This window comes from Rattus norvegicus, chromosome 16 (assembly GCF_036323735.1).
Source record: "Rattus norvegicus strain BN/NHsdMcwi chromosome 16, GRCr8, whole genome shotgun sequence".
In the NCBI taxonomy this organism is placed as follows: domain Eukaryota; kingdom Metazoa; phylum Chordata; class Mammalia; order Rodentia; family Muridae; genus Rattus; species Rattus norvegicus.
Genome location: NC_086034.1, coordinates 45,118,910 through 45,137,812, shown reverse-complemented (window position 1 = coordinate 45,137,812; position 18,903 = coordinate 45,118,910). Strand labels below are relative to the sequence as shown.

At 39.8% G+C, this 18,903-nt stretch overlaps 1 protein-coding gene across 5 annotated transcripts in view; it reads right to left on the bottom strand.

The window, feature by feature from the left end:
- Neil3 (nei-like DNA glycosylase 3) overlaps positions 1–18,903 on the bottom strand; it is a 60,019-nt gene that overhangs the window by 13,607 nt on the left and 27,509 nt on the right. For all 5 annotated transcript variants that reach the window (XR_010058285.1, XR_005494578.2, XR_005494579.2 and 2 more), the window contains 4 exons: positions 8,028–8,162; positions 7,372–7,585; positions 5,704–5,778; positions 4,041–4,207 (listed from right to left, as the gene is read on the bottom strand). Coding sequence is in view for 1 of the 5 variants with exons in the window: in NM_001170346.1 (NP_001163817.1) it covers positions 4,041–4,207; positions 5,704–5,778; positions 7,372–7,585; positions 8,028–8,162 (591 nt within the window). In the remaining 4 variants the exon portion in view is untranslated. The remainder of the gene's footprint in view (positions 1–4,040; positions 4,208–5,703; positions 5,779–7,371; positions 7,586–8,027; positions 8,163–18,903) is intronic.

The window sequence follows — 18,903 nt, the reverse complement described above, 5'->3', positions numbered from 1 at the left end:
GTGTGCATGGAAGTCTTTTTACTGTCATCTTCTACTATCCTGAACATAAGAGGATTACATTTTTTCATCTGTAGGCTTCTGGGTCTCTTTTGTTGTTGTTGTTCCATTTCTTAATCATAGCAGTAATTAATTCACCCCAGTCTCTGCAAGAATTCCCACTTAACCTGCTGCAGTAGACTAAAGAATGGTCTCTGAAAGACAACAGGTCATGGTATGAGAGAACTGAAAGTATTGCTTTAGAAAATCTTTGCAGGTGAGATTGAGGATACTGACCCAGGGAAAATGTCTTCATAAGGGGGAAAAAGGCAGACACAGAAAAGGAGGAGGTGCTGTTAAAACAGGCCGAAACTGCAGTGACTTAACCACATGTCAAAGCATGCTGGCAGCCACCAGAGGCTCAATGAAGCAAGGGATGGCTCATCCCTTAGGACCTTCAGAAGGAAGACAGACATATCAGCACTTTATGTTGAAGATATCACTCAAGCTTCTGGCACCCCAACTTGAATAAATAAAATTCCTCCAGCTTTATCCTAAAGGGTGGCAGAAGCTGTATTGCCATAAAACTCTTATGACAATGTTACAAACAAAATCTATGGTCCCCTAGTCTGTAACTCTGCCACTTGGTTTAAGCAAAGGGTAACAGCATTTTCTTGGCTAAATAGGACAAAGCTCTCTAAGAAGTCTATATCCATTCCATCAACAAATCTCAAGCTTACGGCTCTACAGCATTTCCTGCTTCAAACTTTAGGTGAAGAAGGTAAGACATGGAAGCAGTAAGACCTGGAGGCACAACAACAGTGCTGCTTATTGGGTTAGCTTCACGGCTTCCAGTTCTTAAGGCTCTGGTTCCCATAGTCTTTCTATTAAGTCTACAAACTACCTCTATATTTATTTGAATATATGATCCCTTTAGCCTGTATTTTATAGATGGCAACTGAGATCAATGGCTCTTGATAGAAAGAAGGAAGCTTACTGTATCAATACTAAGTTTTCTTTAAGACTCAGTACTTACTCAGTGTTACTTTAAGTCTTCTAAATACCCTCAAGTCCAGCACTTCAGATATCTGTGCATGTGATGCCCATACTAAGAACTGCCTTCTAAACAGCGTTAAATTCTCATTAACCTGCAGTCAGTTACAAGCACTTTCTATTCTAGATGTTTCAAAGCAGTCTCCACATAAATTAGATGTTTTCTCCCTGGGATGAATCCCCACTTCATCGACACTAAGCTGAGAAAGATGATCTTGTCCTTCCTGGATAGCTCAGTTTCCATCTCTGTAGCTCCCTTGTCATTCAATATAGCACTTTACAACACTTCCACCACCCTGCTTAATGGTGTGTGTACCTACTTTCCAGCCTGGCAAATAATAAGAAAGTAAGTAATAGGGGTTGGGGATTTAGCTCAGTGGTAGAGCGCTTGCCTAGCAAGCACAAGGCCCTGGGTTCGGTCCCCAGCTCCAAAAAAGAAAAAAGAAAAAAAAAAAGAAAGAAAGTAATACATCCAAAAATTAAAAAAAAAACCTGTAAGACTATAAAAGAGTCAGCTTCACCTAATACAGTAGTATTCTCATGTGTAGGCTATGCTCACTATTTATTAAGAGCCAACAATAAATTTATAGGCACTTAAAATGGGATGTGATCACCAAATATTTAAAAAATTTAGAAGGACTCATGACAGTTAGGGGAGTTGGGAGACTTTCATGGATAGAGAATCATTTGGATCAGTGTTTGGGGACTTCTGAGGCTTTTACACTCTCTCTCTCTCTCTCTCTCTCTCTCTCTCTCGCTCTGTCTCTCTCTCTCTCTCTGTCTCTCTCTCACCCCCTCCCTTCCTCCCTCCACTCCCCTCTCCTCTCAACTGTGCTCTCTTTGTAGGGGTTTTCCAGAGCCTAAGGATTGAAAACTGGCCTGGAGCCTTGCTAGGTAAGTGTGCTACCACTAAGCTCCAAGCCCAATCCTTGAAATAACTGTAAATTAAAACAAAAACAAAATTTAGTAATGTAAAAAGTGTTTAGATATTTAGCAGAAGTAGAGAATATATTTATTCACAGAAATATTAAAAATAGGGCAAGCAGTATTGGTTTTAAAGCCTTGAAAATCATATCTGCATTTTTCTTGCATTTCGTAAATCGTTCTCCAACATGTTAAACTGGAAGCCAGCATACAAAACAGGGTTCGGTGGGTTAGAGGGGAGGGATCACAAGCCCCACGACACTTCCAGTATCTCAGGGCTCACAAGTAAATCTAATCTCCTTCAGGAACCCCATGAGTCTTTAAAACCTCATTTCTAAACCCCTTGAAATTGACAAATATTTTGTTTCTAGGATTAAATATCATTTACTTGACTGCCTGGAAGAAAATGGAAAACTTTAAATCTTAAATGCTGCAAAAAAAAAATAGATACTAGAAAACACAGAGCATTAATCATTTATCCATGAGGCAAAATCACAGAAGGATTTCAATGTGCTTGGTACTGTGTTAAGTGCATAGAGTTGAATAAATGTATGACTGTAGTAAGAAAAAATAGTCCTGTTATGAAAAATAAAACCAGAAACCCATAAAGCAAAAATAGTTTATTGTCTAATATGCCCTATTATGTGATAATAAAATAGGCTAACAGGAGGGGGGTGTAAAATAGCTTAGAATTGGGAGCCAGAATAAGAGTTAAACAAAAGTAGAACACAGGACGAAAAAGCAAGTGATATGGATATGTTTAGGAAAATGCAAGCGGTACGTCTAGGTTTCTCCACAGATACAGTGGTCTACCCTCCTCCTCTGGTCTTGTGTAGACTCAGCAAGGTCTACTTCCTTCCTTTTCCCAATCACATCATTTTGTTTCCTCCCACTCAAAAACAATAGGTCACAGAAGCTCTTGTCTCTGCTCACTTTGTCAACCATTCTCAGTGCACTGAGCATTTCAGACTTCACCTAAAACTACACATGCTGATAACTCTCAGCCATTACCATCTTGACAAGTAGCAAATGAAATGTCCTTCCTTTTTTTTTTTAATCTTTACTAACTTAAGTATTTCTTATTTACATTTTGATTGTTATTCCTCTTCCCGGTTTCCCCGGCCAACATCCCTCTAACCTCTCCCTCTACCCTTCTATATGGGCTTCCCCTCCCCATCCTCCCCTCATTACCACCCTCCCACAACAATCATGTTCACTGGGGTTCAGTCTTGGCAGGACCAAGGGCTTCCCCTTCCACTGGTGTTCTTACTAGGCTATTCAGTGCTACCTATGAGGTTGGAGCCCAGGGTCAGTCCATGTACAGTCTTTAGGTAGTGGCTTAGTCCCTGGAAGCTCTGGTTGGTTGGCATTGTTGTTCATATGGGGTTTCCAGCCCCTTCAAGCTCTTCCAGTCCTTTCTCTGATTCCTTCAACAGGGGTCCCGATCTCAGTTCAGTGGTTTGCTGCTGGCATTCGCCTATGTATTTGCTGTATTCTGGCTGTGTCTCTCAGGAGAGATCTACATCCGGTTCCTGTCACCCTGCACCTCTTTGCTTCATCCATCTTATCTAGTTTGGTGGCTGTATATGTATGGGCCACATATGGGGCAGGCTCTGAATGGGTGTTCCTTCTGCCTCTGTTCTAAACTTTGCCTCCCTATTCTCTGCCAAGGGTATTCTTGTTCCCCTTTTAAAGAAGGAGTGAAGCACTCGCATTTTGGTCATCCTTCTTGAGTTTCACGTGTTCTGTGCATCTAGGGTAAAACAGTCTACTACCACATCAGTCAGGAATCGTCCTCATTCTACCCCGACTACCCCAAAGTCAGTATTTCTAATATTTGGTTTTCAGTTTTTTATACTATTCTACAAACCGGATCTGTGAGAATTCCTACTAACTTTAAAAACTAATGATTCTGCTTCTAGTTCTGATGCTTAACTCTGGATCTGACTCATGCACTCATTCACACGCACTGGTTTTTATCGGTAATTTCAATTTCAGTGTGCTATGTACCAATAGCGTGGCAGTCCTTCAGACACATGCTCTGGTTATTAGCTGCTAAGAGAGTGTGTCTCAATCAGACATCTTACCATATTTGAACATGTTGAGGGTTTTCTTTCTGACAGTGAGGACAGAAATACGTCATCCTGCTGTTCTCCCCTAAGCGACACACTCTAATTTTGCAGTGGCACTGTGCACAGTTAGGACGCTTATAAACCTTATAGTGTTTAGAAATGGCAGATCCTGCTTTACGGCACTAAAAAAGAAAATAGACAAAATTATGATGTTATGCTCAAGACTGTTGTTATTTAAGTCATCTCTGAAAATGTCAAAAATTTATACATAGTTCCATATAAAAATTCCAAATAATATAGTAAAAGGTATTGACAAAAATCCAGTAATGTCTATCAAATAAGGTTGGTATGAAATAATTGAGTCATTGTGTTTTAACTTATTAGTATTCCAAACTGTTCCCTGCTGTATCCTCTTATCTAAATGATATATAAAAGTTCTATATTTTAAAATGTCTTTTATGCTTTTAAGGCTTTCTTAATTAAACATAATTACATGGTTGTAAGAAAAGGGCTAGATTAGCTTCAAATCTGATTGCTTTTAGAACAAGGAAGCTGCTCACTCAGTTTCAACGGCCAAAAACCTTATTTTTAGGGGATAAAATTTAACGAGAGCATTTTCTTTGTTGGCCTGATAAAGGGCTTTTTCCCCCCTAACTCTAGAGATTTGCTAAAAGGAAAATAAAAACTCAGATACATCCGAACAAAGAAATGTTCTATTTGGTATAAGCTTCATTTTAAAAGACCTTTTAATTTTTCTGCTATAGTTTTGTTCTATACACATGTTTTTAAAGCACCTACAAAGAGACTATTTTTGGTTTCTACCAGCAGTGTGAAAATTTAAAAGCTCCAAAATATGACTATATATGGGCTGAAATTACACCAATAATACATATTAATGTAAGCAATGTATGAAATGCCCAATTTGATGTAGGCAGAATACACTGTTTTCTACAGTCATTTTTCTCTGGAAGAACAAATGGGCATCGGTCATTATAAAATGGCCATTATTACTGAAGGCAGAGGATCATTAGAACTTTAGGTCGATTAATGAAATACTTTCATTTCTGAGCATAGTAAAACATTTAGAGATATATGAATATAGAAAACAGATTGTGGTGGGAAGACAAGATTACCTATCATCCATTGTTTAAAAGAGAAAGCCCTTTTATCAGGTCTATAGGATCATTGTACTGTTTGCTAACTAATATGTTAATGAAAGCATATGTCATCCTCAGCACAGTTTTTCTTGTACATATAAAAGCATAACTTCATATTACAGATTTTAAAGAAACCTAAATATTATGTAAATAACCTAAAGTTCACATAACCAATGGGAAAATGTAAATGAACCTATTGACTTATCCTTAAGTATAAGTCTGTTTAAATTCTTTGTTTCATATGCCCAAATACAACAAGAATCAACGCAAAATAGCAACATAACTGCTGTTCAACTTTGTACAACTAGAACAAAATACATTCAGAGTGAGGTAAGTTGAGACTGACTTTTGACCCCAAATTTTAACCATTGATTGTGCCTGTCCTTCAGATGACAGTCTTGCTCCGTGAATCTGCGTTCTGACCACCAGAGGGCTACGCCCGGCTTCAGCACCCCCGCAAAGGGCAAAGGCACCAGAGGAAACCACTGGTACTGCACAGTGTTGTAAATATTTGCTCTTACCCTGTAGAAGAGAATGCTGAAATCCCGGGTCATCTTCACAAGGTGATGGGCCTGTTTGTCTGATAGTTGACACACCTTAGTGGGAAAACGTAGTTTCGTAATTTATTTGTAACTATAACCTCATATACTAGTTCTCTTAAAGAGAATTAACAATCAGTTTAAAGTTCCTGCACATTCTCTTTCTTTACCACTCTCTAGCTCTGATGTTGGGGATCAAAACTAGGGCCTCATACAATGCTACGCAAGCCATCACCCATGTCCTTGGGTCAGTTCTAGAAACCATTCTCCAGAGAAGCCTGAGTGATTTTAAGAAGCTCATTTTTGTTAAGATTCTATTTTAGTATTGTTGCATTGAACTAACTTGTTCAAAGTGTTAAAAAGCAGGACCTATCCTAAAATTGTCAGAAAATGTTTCTCTTACCATTTAACTACTAATGATTTGGATTTTTATCAAAACCAACAAGAAACTGTATGCAAAAGACAAAGAGGTATATGTGGACTTGTGTAAAAATAATTTACTTAATACAGTCTATTTAGTAGAAATAGTTGGTATCATTAGAATTTAGTTAACAGTGACAAATCTGGATAAGAGCCTTCGGCGCAGACTTCCTCCCTAGAAACAAATGTGCAGATGCTGCCATTCCAGTCTCTCCTGGCTTTACTCCATCCATCACTATTCTCTAACATCCCTCTCTCTACTAATTGTCTCTCCTAGAAAAATAAGAGCACAAGTCTCTCCGGTTGGAGAACTAAAAACAAAACCAAGTCCATTCCTTGTCCTAGGATCCCATTCTAGACATCTAACGTTTTCCTCTCTGTGTCAATCCAAGCTAATTGAACAAGGACTGTGAGTTTTCTTCTGCTCTCTGCTCCTTCACTCTTTAGTCCCTACTGCCCGAATTCCGTCCTTATCGCTCATTAAAACGTTTTTTCTTTCCTGTTGTCGACACCTATGAGTAGGAATGCATGCGAGTGGTGTAGAGCATACATTTAATGTGCCACATAGAAAAGGCTAATGGCAAGCCTAATCACTTCATTCTCACACCTCACAGTGACCTCTCTAAAGCTAGCCGCTGTGCTTAGACATTAGGAAACATCACTGATGAGAACACTTGCCCTCATCACAGGTGGCGCTGTAGCTGTACAAGACACTTTTCTTTTTAAACAGTAAGTGTAATGGGTAAAATATATTTGAAAGTAAAACCAATCCAAGGTATGGGGAAAATAAGCCAAAGTAAATGAAGGACAATTGAGAGCAGGAAGTGAAGCAGCTCTAACAGGCAGGCTGAGACAGCCATACGCATAACCTGACACTTGATGCCAAGACTTGAAAATACCTGGTGTCTGTAGACAGTTCTCAATCTTCCTAATACTGTGATCCTTTAGTATGAGTCCTCATGTTCTGTTGACTCTCCAACCATAAATGTATTGTCATTTATAGTTCATAACTGTAATTTTCTAGTTATGAATCACAATGTAAATAAATATCCATGTTTAACGACCTTAGATGACCCCTGAAAGGGTCATTTGACCCATAAAGGATTCGTGACTCAGAAGTTGAGAAGGATTGCTGTAGTGACTATGTTGTTCCAGCACAGATTTCCATTTTACATTGGATCCTTATAGTACTTATAAAAAAGTTAGAAACAAAATTTAAACTATTTATACCTTAACAGTTGGATGGAGTCCACTGTCAAAGAGAGCTTCATTTTTGATGATGTTCCCTACACCAGGCAACACCCTCTGATCCAGTAACACATCACACAGCATCCGATCTCTCTGCTTCTTAACTTCACTTTCTGCTCTTGAGAGACTGAACTTTGGTGAGCATACATCCAATCCTTCCATCATTCTGACTCTTTGTTGGCTTTCCACTGAATTTCTATAGAAAAAAGTATATCAAAGAAGTATATAATTATAATGGCTTTATAATTTTGGAGCCATTAAATGGACTTTGATCTAAATGCAAATGTTTATGTATGTGATAGAATAGGAGATACTTGGGTGGACAATGACAATCCTAGTAATAGAGACCTTTTATTGATCATACAGATTTTGTTAAGCAACATGTGCAATGTCATAACCAAACTATCGATCCAGGCTCTATTGTTTTGCAGCTAAAGTACTTAGTGCCCTTATCTGAATCTTGCTCTGTTAATATCTATTCTCTTTGTTACAATTTTGCATCTGTTAGCTAACTGGGATGGGGGTGGGCGTTCATTACCAGTTGAAGAGCAAGATACAAAATCTATTATTATTTTTTTAAGCAAAGAGTTAAATCTCTCTCTCTCTCTCTCTCTCTCTCTCTCTCTCTCTCTCTTTACCTGAGTTTTACTGAAGAGTCAAAGAAACAGATCAAGTCATTGGTGAGCTGCACTTCAAAAGCTGGAGAAACTCCACCTCTATTTTCACACTTAGGCGGGTTAATCAAGATGGAGCCTTTCATTCCGAAATGAATCCTGAAACAGAGCCAGCCCATTTTTGAGTAACAGAAGCATATTATGTGTCATCATTTTAGTTGTTTTTTAAAAATCACAAACAAACCAATGTTACTCGGGATAGTTACTTTTAAAGAGGAAAAAAAAGTAGCTAAAAGCACTTTTTAGGGAAATTGTAAGTTCCAAACACTTAGTCCAAAACAACAGAGCTGTTGTTTCTAAAGTTGGATAAAATATCTTTGTTCACAGAAAACTTTAGCATCCTTCCATATTTATTGATTCAAAAGCCTAAGCCAAAAACTGGTTATAATTTCTTTCTATATTCTACAAGGTCCCTAACATTGAGATTCCTTATTTTAGCCACAATGAACTGGAAGATTTATCTATTGCAACCTAAGGTCTACAGGTTAATATATACATCTCTTGCCTACTGTTTGACCTAAGCAGAGACATTTTCACATACACATACACACACACACACACACACACACACACACACACACACACACACACAAATGTGCATGCGTGTACACACATGCATGCATACACACATACATGCAATACATTCATACACGCACAGACATGCATACACATGCATACATGTACATGTACATACACACACACACACCCAAACACACACACACACACACACAGAGAGAGAGAGAGAGAGAGAGAGAGAGAGAGGGAGAGAGAGAGGGAGGGAGAGGGAGAGAGAGAGATTTGTGAGAGACAGAGAATGAGTAAACAAAGCTTATACAATTCTTTTCATTTTCAGTTACTTTTATGCATATCGGGAAGAAGGTATTTATAAATATTTACAGTTAACTTCAAAGCCACAATAGAGCAATGAAAAATTCATAGCCTTTCAGATTTTGTAGAATTGATTAGCCTGTCCAGTTAAGAAGAAGCGATTTTGCAAGACCTCCGATGAAGATCACAAATTATTCTGTGCCTTTCAAATCTGTTTCCTCATGGCTTGGTTGAGTTAATAAATGTGGTGCTTTTGGCAGTGAATGGTACTGCTGTGTGCTTCTACTTGCAAAGCACTGTGTCACAATATTACACAAGGTTAACAAGTCTAGCTTTTAAATGCCGGTTTCAAACTTTGTGAGCCCCACTATCAATCATAAACGAATTCTACATGCCCTATAGTTCTTGACGGGAAAAATGTGTGCCTGTAAGTACTTCATAATTTAGCTTATGGAGGTTTAGCCCCAGTGAAAGGTGTACACTGTCATGCCCAGGAGCCATCATAGCTAAAATCTTTGCAGCTGCACAGCTCATAAAGTGGATTCTAAATCACTTTCTATAATGAAACCACATCCACATCAAAAGCCTCAAAGGTCACGACCCAAGTAAAACGTAGGAGTAGCCCCAATAAGAACTACAAACAAAGCTGGTGCACCATTGTCTTGGAAATACATTCAGTGTAGGGGCAAAATGCATATAAAACAACCACTTTAGCTCATATTGATTTGTATTTATAATATTAAATAGCTAATTGTGACTGAGCTCCAATAAACAAATAAATGCCATGCACCTTTAAGAGTAAGAATATATTGGCATCATTAAACTCTTTGAGGCACAGCAGCATGCGGGCAGTTCTAACAATGAACCCGGATGTTTTATGATCTGAATATCAGCTCATGAGCCCGTATTACCTCCAGGAAAAAGATTTCAAGAGAAAGCCACTACACTAAATAATAATAATAATAATAATAATAATAATAATAATAAAAAATAGGTAAGGAGAAAAGAACTAATTTTTTAAGGAAAGCTCTAAATACCAAGTGTGGGGTCGTGTGCCGGCTTGTAATCCCTGCAGTCCTGAGAGTGTACTTAGGTACTCATGAAGGAATGAAAAGGGATGCTCAGGCCAGGAGAATCAAAAGTGCAGCCTTTACAACCCCAACAGCATCCTTATGAAAGGTGGCCTGCTTTGCAAACATTTTTCTAACACACAGAAGTATTGACAGGTGTAGCCGAGGGTGAGGGGGATCAGGAAACCTCTGTCCAAGCAGTGCATTTAGCTCTGACTTACAAAGTGTAAAAACCGGAGACAGAATAGGAAAGCCTCTTGCCACCAGGTGCTGACTGGAGCTCCCCTGCTGTTGAGAGTGAGGCCAAAACAAAATTTTCTTTCCCTGGAGATGAACCAGGGAGACATAGATTGGCACAGAACCCTGAAATGATTCAAAGAGAACCTGTTCTTTCAGGAAGAACATCTGGAACACGAAAACACCTACAGAAGCCATGGCAAAGGACTGTGACCCTGAAACTCCGCAACCCTGTGGTCTGCAGAGACCTATTCAGAAGAAATTAGAACCTTGCCTCCATAGTGATATTGGAAGTCATGCGTAACAAGCAACATGAGTCTCCTTTGAGAGGAGGGAGCATAGAGATAACCTCTGTGATGTGAATTTGCTTTGAGGGATTGGCAGAAACCTGACAATGGAGCAGAAAAAGGAGAAACTACACACAGTCACCCATGCAGCGACAGTGGGAGATGGAGTTCTCTTTTTTAATGTTCAAAATTAATATTAATGTTTAAAATGTTTGCAGAATGGCAAGCAAGTTTCTGAGACATTTTAAAACCCAGAATACAAAACTAGAATAAAGAATGATAGGGCCAGGTGTGGTAGCACATGCTAGGCCCTCTGGCGGCAGAAACAGGGAGATCTCTGTGTGTTCAAAGTCAACCTGGTCTACAGAATGAGTTCCAGACCAGTCATAGCTAAGTTGTGAGGCTGGTTGCAAGAAAACAAAACAAAGCAAAACAAAATAGCAAGAGCTAAACTAAAGAATAAAACAATTCACCCACCTTCAAAAGAACAGGAAGAAGGGTGCCTCACAGACAGGCAAGCACAGCTAGGAAGCAAGTGTTACAGATATGGAAGGAAGCTCAATGATGTTTGCAAGCCCACTGCCCCATCACCCAACCTCAACACTGCTGCTAGAGGGGGTGCTGTGATGGGCCATGAGGAAACAGACCATCTCTGGAAAGGACCTGAATCCAAACGTTCCCTTAACCTGCTGGCATGTGTGGATGTGCTGGAATGCAGGAAATAAGCCAATTGCTCTGTATACTGCATGCAGAGGTAACTGTTATATTTAGTTATTGAGTTGAACCCCAAATCATGCAAACCGTGGCATATTCTGGGAGAGGAATTCTACCCTTCATCTGTGAGCCACATCTCTGCCTTTTTATTTTTTAGACAAGACCTCACTTTCAGGATGTCCTGATTCCTCCTGGCTCAGCCGCTTGAGTGTCTGGGATCATGAATAGCTACCAGCAGGCCCAGTTAGGACAATGCTTTTGTTTCTAAATCATGTACAGTAAACCAGTTGAGGAGTTGCAATCAAACCATGGTGAGTAGGAGGATGGCAGCAGGAAGATTAGACATTCAAGGTCATCCTATACTATAAAGCAAGCTTAAAGGCAGCCTGTGACTTTGACACTGTCTCAAAGAACCAACAAACCACCCATAGATATATTGTTAATTAAATGCACACTTTTATGTATTTATAAATAAACCAAAATATAACTTAGATTTGAAAAAAGTAAAAATATTTGCGTTAGGCTTGGGATGTCAAAGGTGGAGTGCTTGCCTACCATGTGGGAAGTCCTCAGTCCAATTCCTTATTGTATGAGTTTCCTGAGATTGAAATACTAGATCCTTCAGGGAAGCTCCTTAAGGTAAACAACTCAAAATGTATTCATGAAGTCCCTGAAACTGACCACATACACTAGGTTCCTCTCTGCCAGAGCAAGGAATAAAAGCTGAGAGTTGTCCCTCTTGGAGAGGCAAAGCCAGGCTGCAAAGAAGACTATGAGACCCAAACATCTGCCTGGAAGAAGCAGAAACCAGAGAAGCTGCCTGGAAGAGGTGTAGACCAACTGAGGTACTTAGAAAGGATACTCTCCAATTTGCTGAGCTGTCTGCAGCTTTTCTGAGCTGTCATCCAAGCCACCCACTTTGGTGATACAACTGTCTTTGAGTCATCTCTGCTCCTATAAGCAATTATATTTGATGAATTACCCCAACACCACAAAATGGTTCACCAAGTTGGACTTTGGTGGTATCCATTCTTTGCTCTGGCTTGAGCTCTGTATTTGTGGTGAGCAGACCTTCGTGTTATGTCTCACCAGGAATGTTTTGTCACACAATACCTTCAGAATCACACATACACAAATATAAAAGTAGAATGTCGGGTGGATGGTGGGGGAAACCTGTATGGGGAAGGGGGGGATAGGGGGCTTATGGACAGGAAACCAGGAAAGGGAATAACATTTGAAATTTAGATAAAGAAATAGATCTAATAAATTTTTTTCAAAAGACAAACAAACAAAAAAAGTAAAATGTCATCCAGGAAGATACACAGCCAAGCAGAAAAGTAGTTCTCTGAGAAGTAGGACATCTGCATCTGTCTGGAAAGGGTCATTTTACTTAACAATCATCCCAATTCTTTGATGTATCTGGAATGTTTGCCATTTTTGGTCATTTAAATAACAGAGAATTGTGAGGAAAAATCCTGAGTCCGTAGCTGGCCTCTCCTTCAGTTCTGCCAGAAAAACTTCCTGTTAGTCTTTAAAATTTCCTACATCAAGTAAAATCTCCTACATCGAGGTAAGACTTACCCTATTTCTTCCTAAGAGGCTTTCAGGGCCTCCCTAGAACTCTACAGTGTTACTCAGGGTTGCAGCTTGCCTGTGGGACAGACATGCAAGACTCCCCTCTTCCTTGCTCTGCAGCCTTGAACAACTAGCTTAGCCTCTCTGAATCCACATCAGTAAATTACACAATGCTGTGTTTCCCAGTCCTAGAGATGTACAGCAAAAGAGGAACCAGATGAAAAGTGAAACAGCTAGTTTGAATGAAGACTGGTTCAACATACAAGAGAATGTGATAAAGAAGGCAATGAGGCTTGCCACTGACAGACCCAGGTTATTGAAGGACGAGATCCGAAAAGGCTCCATGTGTATCAGGGGACAAGCCATGATTACTTCCGGTCCTCTCACAGACTTTAGTCATACACTGATCACTTTTTAGCATCACCCTCTGACACCTGCCTGAACTTCTTAGCCTCCTCTTTCTGGGGAAAGGGTTCTTGTTGTGGTGCCAGCAAATGCCAAATTGCAGTGGGCTTCATTAATTTCCTGGGATGCATTTGACTGTATTTATACCAATTGGTAGTAGTTGGCCACTGTGCTAGAGGGTGAACTGAGTGTGACTGTCACACAGTGGGCCCGCAGTAACACAGTCCACACTGAAAGATGGGAGAATTGTCTACATGAACTCAATTGCCACATTTATTACCTTTAATCATTAACTGTGGCCCCTCCTGGCTGGCCCGGGGCAGGGCTGGCTTCTGTTTACTTCACTTCAGGAGTTATCTTCATTTCCTATCACTGGCCCCTGGCCAGAGCTTCCTGTCCCTTTCTTCCATACCTCTCCTGGCTATTTTCCACAAAGTGGTTTTCTTTCCCCTTTTCCTTTGTTTTTGTTTTGTTTCTGTAATCTTGTGACCATTTATTTACTCTTTGTTTACAGATCAAACGTGAAAGACTGACATCCACCTCAGGGTTATACATAGATCTCTTTTTAGTGAATGACAGGGCCTTGTAGACCTCATATAGCAGATTGAATTATTCAGTGTCCCCTCTGTTTGGCAGGTTCTTGTTGGGGTGCGAGTGCCAAGCCAGCCTGAAATACACTTCATTAGTTTCTTTGTAGGAAGCACTTGACCTCACAACTACAACAGTTTGCCATCTTGGCGCATAGTTGACTGTGGACTGGGGCAGTGATCCGGACTGAGCTTGGTGTTACTGAGCTTGGCAGATAGAGGTCTCTGGGTCCTGGGATGGAGCCTCCACTGACATCATAAAGGTCCCTTTCATAGTTAGAGCCTATTTTATAGCCTGCAGCTACAGCTTAGCACAGAGTAGCAACCCCCCACCCCCACCCCTGCACTGACAAGCAGGTGATAGAGGGGAGAGCAGCATTTTTCCCCAGGGTCCCCTGGGGAGTCCCAATGTGAGCTGGGGGGTAGGGCAGATGGGCTCGGTCAGCAGCTGGCAGGGGCTTCCACTCTCTCCACCAAGCAACCCCACCACAGCCATTTTCGTTCTACCAATAATTGAGCTACCTACCCCCTTTCTACCATTGGACTCAGTTTCTGCAGCTTTTTGAGCACAATATGAGGAGCATGGGGGATGCAGTGGAAAATTACAGACATGCTTACTGACTGCTGAGGACCATCTCACCGCATCTCAAGGTGGCCTTTAGTCCTATAGGAAAAGGACCTAGAAGGGCATAAGCACCAGAAGGATGGCTCCTTGCTGGATGGCCTCTCAGGGGACCCTGTGGTTGCCTCATGTAGTCCTTGTGACAGATCTCCAAGGAGCTGGAGTTCTGAAATCATTAAAACGATGAAAAGCAACCACAACCACCAAACCCAAAAAACAACTACTTACACATTCACTCAGTTCCACATTCTACAAACTCAACAGAAAAGCGATTACCAATACAAAGTTTAAGTACTTCTGTAAGGCTATTCCAGAAATGATATGCAAGATTTATGTAAGATTTATTTATTTATATAAATCTTATATATATCATATATAATATGTGAGATAAATAGAATATCAACTGAAATAGGTGATAAAAACTAATTTTAATTAAAATATACTTAAGATGCTTATCATACTCATTTTACATTATATAATCACTCATTGAAATTAATGATTGATATATTAAGAAACCAGTACTAAGATTCATGAACAGATGAACATTTTTTAACAGACTTAACTAAAAAAAAGAACTCTTCAAGGAACAGATTAACACATGCACTAGTAAATGAACTTAAACATAGAATGACAGAAATGAAACAAAGTGAGAGGTATTGATTTAGACATACTTTAAGAAAAATAAAATCATCTGCTGTTTTCCATGGCTTCCTGCAGCGTCAAATATTACAGTTATTTATTCCTATGCGAGACAGAAAGGCCTCTCTTTACATTGCGCGTTTGTGTGTTGGATTCTCCTGACTTTCCTTACTTGTTTCTTTTAGTGCCCTCTTCATTTTCAATACATCCTTTTGGTGAGTTCTGAATTCTCTGTTGAGAGGTTTATTGTTCTGGCAATTTAGTGGCTTCCCTGCTGCCTTCTGTCTTGCAGAGTTTCTGATGAAAAGCCCAGTGTACTTTTCAACGTTGTTTCTACATATGTCTCTTTCAATCTAGTTGCTTACAGGTTTTGTCTTCATCTGGGCTTCTCAGCACAATGACTGGGTATGTGTGAAGGATATTTGTTTTTATTTCTTTCAACTTCTACTATATTGGGTTTGCTAAGGAAAATTCTTGCCCATTTAACTCTATAAAAATCTCTCTTTTCTTCTTTGGGTTACAGGTACATATATTTGCTTTAGACTATATGACATCCAAATCTTCATTCATTTTATACAACCCTTCTCTGATTTTGCTAATTTTTATGTTGTTGTGATCAGAAACCCTGAAAAAACAATCTAAGAAAGAAGAAGGGTTTGTCTTAAATCAAACTTCAAGGGAGTACATGTATTGCTATCATGGCAATATATATATTTGTATATATATTGATGTAGTACATATATACCTTTTAAGGCAGCATATATCCCTACCAAGACACTATATATTCATAAAGAGGCAAAATATATCTTTATAGAGGATCTAGGGATATATATATATATATATCCTATATATATATAAAGTATATATATATACATATATATATATATATATATGTATATATATATATACTTTAGAGCAGTTGGGGCTTGAAAAATCTCATCATATTGTCTCTGCTATAAGGAAGGAGAAAGCCATTTGTATTCAGTTCAATTATATTCCTTTTTTTATGCAGTCCAGTACACAAGTTGCTCTTCTTTGGACAATCAATCAAATTCATCAAGATAATCCTTTACAGGTCTGGTTAGAGGTTAATCTAATCTAGATAACTTTCCCAGGTATGCCCAGAGGCTTATCTTCTAGGTGATTCCAGATCCTGTAAGTTGATAGTCTATATTAGTCATCTATTGATTTTATATTTTTTAATGTTATCTGTTCTGCCTTTCCCTTTCTTCCAAGGCCTCCAAACACAGTGAGTTAATAGTCTATCGATACAAATCTATTTAAAAAAAACACATAGGAAAGGAAAATTAACAATTCATTGGAAGGGTTATCCTAATACCAGAATTAAACAGAAGTATATATGAATATAACCCTTTAGGCCAACATCTGTCATGAAAACAAATAAAAACATTCTCAATAAAAGAAATCTAGCAATATGCAGAAAGGGTAAACTATCACAATGAAGTAGGAAGATTGGTAAGATTATGATAAGATCAGTCTGTATAATTCACCATGTATGTGCACTGCAAAACAGAGCATCAGCCTTAAGTGTGCCCTAAAATACTCTTTGCTACTCTCACCTCAACGGGGCAATGAAAGACCTGAACATACAGATAAGGACTCTCTGGAGGGCCACAGACAAGACAAAGCAATGTAGCATCATCTAGAACAAATTCTATTACTTGTTTCTGAATTCGTGCTAAGTCAGCTATTCTTTGGAATGCTGGGTATACAAGGGCGAAAGAAGGTGAGCCAAAGTCCCTCTTTTCGCAGCATTGATTGAGGAAAGTAAGGGAGCATTATGGAAAGAGCAAGTCCAGCCAACAGCGATTGGACTGTATGAGTGTTGCTACAGCAGCACTGCAGAGGGATGCTGAACAGAGGACTAGGGATTCTGGGGAGGCCCTGCGAGGGACAAAAGTGCTTCTTGTCCATCAGGTCACCAATGGGCCTGCACAGTGCAGTAGAGCAGACATGTTCGCCTGTTAGCTTCCTTGTTAGCAGCTTTCAGATAAATTCTTTTTAGCTCCCAAGCCACCCTGCATTGTTTGATGCTGTCTGGCAGCAATCTATCTCCGCCGCACAAGTATGGCTATGTTGTAGATGTTATCTACCATACAAACAAGAAAGGTAGTACCTGAGGCAGGAAAAAAATAAAGCAAACAGCAAAGAGAGTAAGGATGCGTTATCTCACAGTCTACTCAATATCACAGTCGGATTCCCAGGTAGTGCACTCTAAAAAAAGATAATGTGTTTGGGAGGGAAGAAAGGAAAATGCCACAGTTCACAGATGCTATAAATATTTACCTAGATTGCCTATCTCAAACCAGAACACCCTGTAAATGCCAAAACATGCAAATATGAAAACTAGAGTAATTGAGGTCAGCAAAGGTGCAGGATACAAGGCTAAGGCACACTCAAACATTTTACTAGAGAAGAACTGAAAATTCAAATTTTAAAAATCAACCCTTTACAATAATATAAATCATCAAATGTTCTGGACAACCCTCATTGTCAACTTGATACAGCTTAGAGTCATCTATGAGGAAGATCCCACTTGAGGAATTGGCTGGCTTAAGTTGGTTTGTGAGCATGTCTCTGGGGCATGGTCTTGATGTAAGAGGTCAGAGCCCTCTTAGGCTATATAAGAAACACATATGGTATATACACTCACTGATAAGTGGATATTAGCCCAAAAGCTTGGGATACCCAAGATACAATTCACGGACCACATGAAGCTCAAGAATAAGGAAAATCAAAGTGTGGATGCTTCAGTCCTTTTTAGAAGGGGGAACCACATACATGAGGAAATGCAGAGGCAAGATGTGGAGCAGAGACTGAAGGAAAGGCTGTCCAGAGACTGCCCAACTTGGGGATCCAGCCCATTTGCGGTCACCAAACCCAGATACTATTGCAGATGCTAGGAAGTGCATGTTGGCAAGAGCCTGATATAGCTGTCTCCTGAGAGGCTCTGCCAGAGCCTGACAAATACAGAGGCAGATGCTTACAGCCAACCATTGGACTAAGAATGGGGTCCCCAATGGAGGAGTTAGAGAAAGGACTGAATGAGTTGAAGGGGTTTATAACACCATAGGAAGAATAACAATGTCAACCAATCAGAACCCCCCAGAGCTCCTAGGGACTAAACCACCAACCAAATAATACACATGCAGCCACCTATGGCTCAAGCTGCATGTGTAGCAGAGGATAGACTCGTTGGGCATCAATGGGAGGAAAGGTCCTTGGTACTGTGAAGGCTAGATGCCCTAGTGTAGGGGAATGCCAGCGCAGGAAGGTGGGAGGGAGTGGTTGGGTGGGTGGAGGAGCACCCTCATAGAGGCAGGGGGAGGGGGCGATTGGATATGGGGTTTCCGGAGGGGAAACCTGGAAGGGAGATAACATTTGAAATTTAAATAAAGAAAATATCCAATGAAAGAAAAGAAAAAAATGGAGGGTGGGGGGGACCTGGCTAAGTATGAGCTAGTACACAGTGATTCTTCATGGTTTTTGTTTCAGTTCCTGTTAGAATTACTGCTGAACTTCCCTCAATAATAAGCCATGACCTGGAGATGTAAAGTAAAACAAACCTTTTCTTACCTAAGGTGCTTTGGTCATAGTGTTTGTTAGAGCCACAGATCCCAGCTAAAGCATCAACTTACCTAGAGATATGAAATATGCCTGGGGCTGAAAACTACAAAAACAGATAAAAGAAATAAAAAAGCTATGTGTTCTGTGTTAATAGGGCAGGGTACAACATTGTTAACCTAATAACAATCACCTAATGATGCGCAGATCCAGTGTAAACTCTATCAAACCCTGAAGAATCCTTAATCAGAATTTTGTAGCAGTCAAAAAGTTGAGCCTAAAATTTGGAAA